General features: G+C 32.5%; 1 protein-coding gene across 2 annotated transcripts; it reads left to right on the top strand.

Annotated features, from left to right (window-relative positions):
• The first annotated feature begins 4,082 nt into the window (after positions 1-4,082).
• LOC134280326 (mediator of RNA polymerase II transcription subunit 19-like) lies at positions 4,083-6,685 on the top strand. 2 transcript variants are annotated; one of them, XM_062762750.1, is made up of 6 exons: positions 4,083-4,301; positions 5,111-5,267; positions 5,476-5,575; positions 6,026-6,125; positions 6,244-6,345; positions 6,515-6,685. In XM_062762750.1, the coding sequence occupies exons 1-6, from the start codon at positions 4,118-4,120 to the stop codon at positions 6,526-6,528; spliced, it is 657 nt and encodes a 218-aa protein (XP_062618734.1). In that variant the 5' UTR covers positions 4,083-4,117; the 3' UTR covers positions 6,529-6,685. The 2 variants fall into 2 exon arrangements, with proteins under 2 accessions (XP_062618734.1, XP_062618729.1); XM_062762745.1 differs by having other exon boundaries at positions 6,026-6,131.
• The last annotated feature ends 203 nt before the right edge of the window (positions 6,686-6,888 follow it).

The raw sequence follows: 6,888 nt of genomic DNA, 5'->3' as shown, positions 1-6,888 counted from the left end.
AAACAACTGTTTTTTCTTTGAAAAGAACGCGGATGTACATCTGACACAGTAAAAGATTTCCGCTAACGACGAGGACATTCTTCGAAGTGTCAAATTTTATGGCTCTTGTTATTTCAGGAATTGCATTTTTACTTCACAGCACCTTCCATCCACAGATGATAATGATGTCGAGATAAGCGTTCGATTCACAACTCTTAGAAGTAACATTTTAGAACAATTGAAGAGTTACATAAGTCAGGTTAAAGGAAAAGAATTCTTTTTCACTTTTGTAATCCTTGTTTAGAAACATGCCTATTCTATAGCCATTCCAACTAGCATAAAAATAGGGTATTTTGTTAAAAAAACACATCAAGAACTGAGTAATCCGAAGTTGATATTAAAAAGATGCTTAAGCTTCTGATTGACAACATCTATGTGGTTTTTGGATACTGGGTCTTCCAACAATCCATTGGAAGATCCATAGGTAACCAAGTGTGATCTGTTATAAGCAGACATATTTTTGTATTTATATGAAGCAGGATGTATTCTATACGTCCTATAAGTCCTACATATAAAAGAAGAAAACAATAGCTGGCTGTTGCCTTCAACTCGACATTTAGATATATCGTATAGCGTATTGTCAAATGACAATGGCTGTCCATATATGATACCCCATCGAGTTTGAAATAAAATACACGACAGAGTTTAACACATCTGTTTCATATTTGGATACTAGTATTTATTAGAAAAATAAGGAGTTAATACGAGGGCTGTTCAATAAATAATGTCATGGGTGCTCAAAAAGAAGCAAAAGACGCTTTTCAATGATTTAGTCTTAATAATCTAACTTGGATATTCTCTTTGAATTAAAATACAAATCCGTAACATTTTTATCCAATATCTGATTGTTTTTAGAACTCATTTTTGAGTATGGCCCTTCGTATAATGGATTATGGCAGATCACATGATTTCCTTGACTTGTTTCTTCTTTCTTAAAAATTTTTTTTTAAGTTTGGAAAATGAACCAAGTCAAATGGTGACAGATCCGACGAACATTGTTGTGTGACAAAATAGTACCTTTTGGTTTGTCCCCAAAACTCCTTTACTCTTCATGGCGTGTGGGTTTAGACGCTGTCATGAAGAAATTTAGTGTAGTTGATTCCTTATTCTCGTTCCGTCCTCTCAAAGACCTTTCGTTTTTTTAAAAAAAGTTGCTTTCTAGACTCCTCCAGAAATTTAACTGCCTACCCGAATAATAATTTGAACAACAAGACCACTAATATCTAAGAAAATGGTCCATAAAACTGTCTTTGTCCTCTTGCAATTCTTTGCTCTTCTCAGACCTTGGCTGTTTCTGTTAAATGCATCTTATTGTAAAAATGTTTTGAGGGTAATAAAGCAATGGATTCAAGTGTAGTTGTCTGTTTTAATTTCAGACAAACGGGGATAACTACAATTTCTGATTTTTTTTTAAATAATTGTTAGATATTCTTACACGATGTCGTTTTCACTCATTTTTCAAAACATAGTGTGACCATTGAGTACTTAGAGTTTTTTTTTACTGTCAAATGTTTCTGTAAAATAGTGTGAACTAACCCCAAATTAATGCCTAGTTAATTTGCTATGTGTTTTTAAGTCAATCAAACATCATAAATGATAATTTTTTGTTGAATTTTGGCAAATAGAACTTTGGTTGTTGTAAGTCCTTGTCGCCAAGGACGGTACCCATTTTTTGATGCCCATTATATCATTAATGTTCATTGAAATCCACCTGCTCATGCGTCTATAAAACAGGCATTGGTTGCTGTAAATTTCACAAATTTCAGTGAATATTTCTTTGAGATTCTTATTAAGATTTACAGCTGCTTAAATGAAGAGTTTATTTTCACTCTATAGTTTACTGATTCATTACCATTCATTTTTAATGCAGTGTCTCGAATAGCCCTTGTTTTCCAGCTTCTCACAATGAAAATATGAGATGAAAAGTGGTTATATTAAACTGATATCAATTCATGAAAGATTCAATCATGAGAGAAAGTCAAGCTTAATGTCATATAATATATGTGTTGTATGTCATAGAGTTCAGGACATTATTTACTGCAGACCTCGTAGTAATCTAAAAACAAAGCTTTGTAAAATGATAAATGTGATGAAAACTTTTCAGTCGTCAGCTTTCCTTACTCATTAAGCAATATACACTTTTCACATGCTTACTCAGTTGATTCGATTCGCAAGACCCTAATTGCTCTACGTATGAACAATTGATTAATCCTGACCATGCCATGGCATCTGATCCCACTTCAGATGTTTTAGATGTTCGTGTTTGCTCCGCTTCTAGTTGTATTTTTTAATGGGCCTTTGAGCTTGAATACTGTTCGTTAACTCCATATATTTCACTTTATATGCCGTCATGTTTTTAAGGAAAAGAATACTTTTCAAGTAATCCACTTAAATGTGCAAACAAGGAATTGAGTCAATAATATGTTATATTAATGATCACAATAGGGTCCAGTCATCTATGCCAACACATTTCAAGTTGAAGTCCAAACAAAGCAGTTACAGTATTGTTATTTTAATTGTATTTTAGGAAGCTTGAACAGCTGTTCAAATTCAATTCTGTATAGCTATGATAATCTAATGAACTTTTAGAAAATTACAAAATTTTACCAAAATCCTATAAGATCATAACACAGAACGTCAGATAGTACAGTATACCATTTTAACTTACATTATGGAGTCCAGATGATTCGATAAACAAGAACATGTTATATGTGCAATTAGTTTTTAAAAAAAACAAACGTTTTTTACTTCCTAGAGTAATTGAAAGGCCGTTATTTCCACACTGATTTACTTGTCTACGTATTTTTCCCCGTTTGTCCGATCATGGCATTGAAATATTTCATGTTAGCTCAAACTGCTGAACAATTCTGAATATTTAAAGTAAATGATACATCAAACTCTGCAAGTAGTAACCCATCTTATACCCCTAGCTCTCTTTCTAAAGAGGAAATTCTTCAAAATCATATTTCAGTTTTAAATATTTTAAATATTCCCAACAATAAAATGAATTTGACATGCCGAACCTAAAGGATACATTATTCATAAACTCCATGAAAAGATACACAGCTGTTTCCAGTAAATGTTTTAATAAGCCTCTTCGTTTAATCCTCATTAAAATATAAACAGCATTGAAGGAGAAACTTTAGATGTACTATACAACAATATATTCGAGAAGTGATGCAAATCAGAGAAGTGGTGCAAATCAGATGTGGATACCAAAACCCCCAGGGCACTTTCAGAAAATGTTATCAAAATCAATAACTTCAAAATGTTTCAACAGTTTATACAACCATTCTCCATGAAAAACTAATTTCCGAGCTTTTCGAAATCACAGAGAGCCACTTTATTCCCAATAAAAATGGATATTAAAAAGATGCTCGAGTTTCTGATTGACAATATTTACTTAGCGTATGGAGACAAGGTCTTCAAACATTCTATTGAAATTCCAGTGGGTACCTATTGCTCTCCGTTATTCGCAGACCTATTTTGTATTCATATGAAGCAGATAGAATTTGTTTGAAAAGAAGAAAACACTGTTGCACTCGACATTTAGATATTTCGGCGACGCATTGTCAATAAACAATGGTCATTTCCATTCTTCTGTCGACACGATATATTCCGATGACATTGAAATACCAGAGAGGCTGACATGTCTGTATTTTTTAAGGCCTGCAACTTGACAGAGTATTACATATTCGGATGTTTTAATAGAAAATGGTAAACTAACAAAAAAACTCTGTGATGAACGTGAAAACTTCAATTTTTCTATCGTCAACATCCCTCACTTCAATTACTTGTGTTGCAATATGCCCTTTATCAACTGCATATCAGCATATATGGAGCCTGGTATCTGCCCCCAGTTGATTCGATGCCAAGAGCTTGCGATAATTTTTTTAACGAGACAAGCTAAATTGAATCAACGATATCACCATTTCGTTTAAACTCGTCATTTTGCACTTCCAATATGGTAGCACAAAGGATCCAGTAATGCTTCGCGAATAAGATAACGTACGATCTATTTAATTAACCCCCACCAATTGTAGTACGAGTTAATAAATAAAATCAAAATGGAGGCAGAATGAACGAAGCGATCAGACGTCCCGAACAAGTATCGCCAAAATCAAGTCCCCGGGGGTCCCGTTCGCCGGCATACCCTCGTCCCGACTCTTCGGGGACATTGAAAACCACGATAAGTTTAGGAAGAGTCCCTTCAGTCATTCATTCCGGCCCATTTTATCTTGTAAAAGATATTGGACCAGCACGTATGTCAAACTTTTTTACTAGTAAATCGTTTCCCTGTAAATTACGAACAGATACTCCAGTATTTACATAATATTTAATATTATTTATGCTTTTATACCTACTTTTTGCTTAAGCTGCATTTTTTGGCCAAGGGAAGGAACATGATTATCGCAATATTGTTCTATTGTGTTTTGTTTTAATTCATTATAATTAAATTCCCATATATGGCAAGACATTACCAATAACTCACACAAAACTTAAAAACATCCTTAAATTATTAACAAATCAGTTTTAATTTTCAAACCTTCACTTCGAAATCTTTAAATTATAACATAAAAGGGACTATCCTTCATGCGTTCCATCTCTAGTCTTCAGCCTTATAACAGGTTGGACACAATTCCTTTTTTTAGTAACTGTGACGTTAAAAAGGGTAATGTTCCTCTTTTTAGTAATAAATCAGTATGTACTTTATACAGGAATTTTTGTCATACATTGTATTTTTAAATTAATGCCTCTAATCCATTTATTTGATAAAATGTGCATGAAAAATATTTAGGGAGAGGGCTAAAATAGGCTTTGCCTGCTGCCCAATCCCATTCACTTATGTGAATAAAATTTTGTATAAATAAAAAAAAAAAAAAAAAAATGATGTTTTGTGTTTAAACTTTATTTCACCAACCTTTCTACAAAAAATTTTGGTGCTTTAGAGCTGCAGACATATTATTAAAATTTGCATTGTAAAGAGAAATAAAAGAAAGGAAATAATCCATAAACAGAGAGAATAATCTGTAAAATACTTGTAAATTTTGATTTTCTCCATTTATAACAGATCCATCAGTAATCACGGGAAGTAGCAACCTTATGATTCACTATGGTCTCCAGAACTCATACAGCAAGTTCTGTAAAAAAGAGGGGAAAGAGGAGCTAAGTGCATTCCTACCGAATCTCCCTGGATATATAGATACTCCCGGAATACAAGACAACAGGTGACATATAATACCACTGTGATAACTCTATATATAAATTTTTGAAATTATTAACTAAGAAAAATAATTATCTATATTTAGAAAGTCATATATTTTAAAAAAAATAATATTTGAACCATAAATAATTTAGATAGTAAGAAATCTGATATGTTAATGGCATAAATGGGGACTTGCAAAGAAAAGCTGAATTCATAATATCTTGTTACAGCTCTTTGAGATCTCTGATTGAAAACCCACCGAAGACCAGTAAGGAACTGGTGCCATTGTCTGGACCAGCTTTACAGGGGTTCCGCCTACACCCAGGACCAGTAAGAGAGAGAGAAAGAGAGAGAGAGAGACTTGTTTATCATAGAAATATGTAGATAAATTGTAAAAATCTGTTTTGACAATCACATTTTACACAGAAATACCTGACAGTGTTGGCAATATTGTATACAGGGTTATTTTCGCCATATGTTATTGTCACCCTTTTAAATATTCAAACAATTGATCTTTCTAATCTAAATTTGCCCATTCAAAGTTCTATTGAATTTTTGACATGTGTATACCCCTGGTACTGTGTTGTTTGAATTCGAATCACTTTGAGTTTGCCCTTCTGTGAGAAGATGTAAAAGGGTGATAAAACATGTAATTCCTTGTATATAGTAAAACATATCATGGTTTTTCAAATTAAATTTTTCCTTTTTAAATCGTTTATGAAATTTCTTTTTATTAAAAGACAGTTCATTTTGTTGTACACAAGTTTAATCATATTTCAGCTACCTGAACAATATCGATTTATGAGTCATATGCCCAAAAAGAAACATAAGCTAAAGAAACGACGAGAAGAAAAGCCAGGCAATATGCAGGATACACAAGGTGAAGGTCTCAAGAACTGCTATAAATATTATTTCTTCAAGTGCTTTATAATGTATAGGTAAAAATTGTGTGTATATTTGTCAGTCTTGTTATTCAATTACAAATATTTCATTCACAGATAATTCTCCAGAGGTGAAGGCTAAGAAAGTTAAAACAGAGGAAAATCTAAAGAAGAAGAAAAAGAAGAAAAATAAGAAAAAAGCAAAGGAGAAAGATGAAGGTAAGTCATTCTTTTGTCAAGTTCATATTCTTTGTTTTTATGTCTGCTATATTCACAAAAATGTACAGAACTATTGTTACTTGTGGACTAATCATTCACAGGAATTTTTGACATACATGTATAATCCAGTTTAAAAATAAATTTACATGTATATCATTTCAAATTTCAGATGGCCAATCCTGATGGTCTCGTGTGAATGGAGAAACTATGGCAGCAGAACAGTGTTCTATAATAACAGAGTGAATGACAGCACTATGTGTGACATAGTATGTGTGCAAGAAATGTATGGTTTTAAAATATTTGAGTGTATGAATAAAATAAAAATCTTAATGATATTTTTCATATGATTTTGTACATTTTCTCATCTGGGCTTTTCTTCCAGATTGTTATTCAAATGTAAAATAAAGAATATAGAATATTCTTTATAGTATATTTTCTATAAACCCTGGATTTTTGTAAGTATGGTACTATTTTTATCTCACCTCAACAAAGTCGAGATGAGCTTAGGCTATACCCCTGGTGCTGGCATCCTAGTTAAAGTTT

The sequence above is a fragment of the Saccostrea cucullata genome, unplaced genomic scaffold (assembly GCF_032062105.1).
Source record: "Saccostrea cucullata isolate Sc308-1 unplaced genomic scaffold, CSIRO_AGI_Scuc_v1 ctg105, whole genome shotgun sequence".
NCBI lineage: Eukaryota > Metazoa > Mollusca > Bivalvia > Ostreida > Ostreidae > Saccostrea > Saccostrea cuccullata.
Note: the sequence above shows the minus strand (reverse complement) of the source record. Positions and strands in the feature narration are given on the sequence as shown.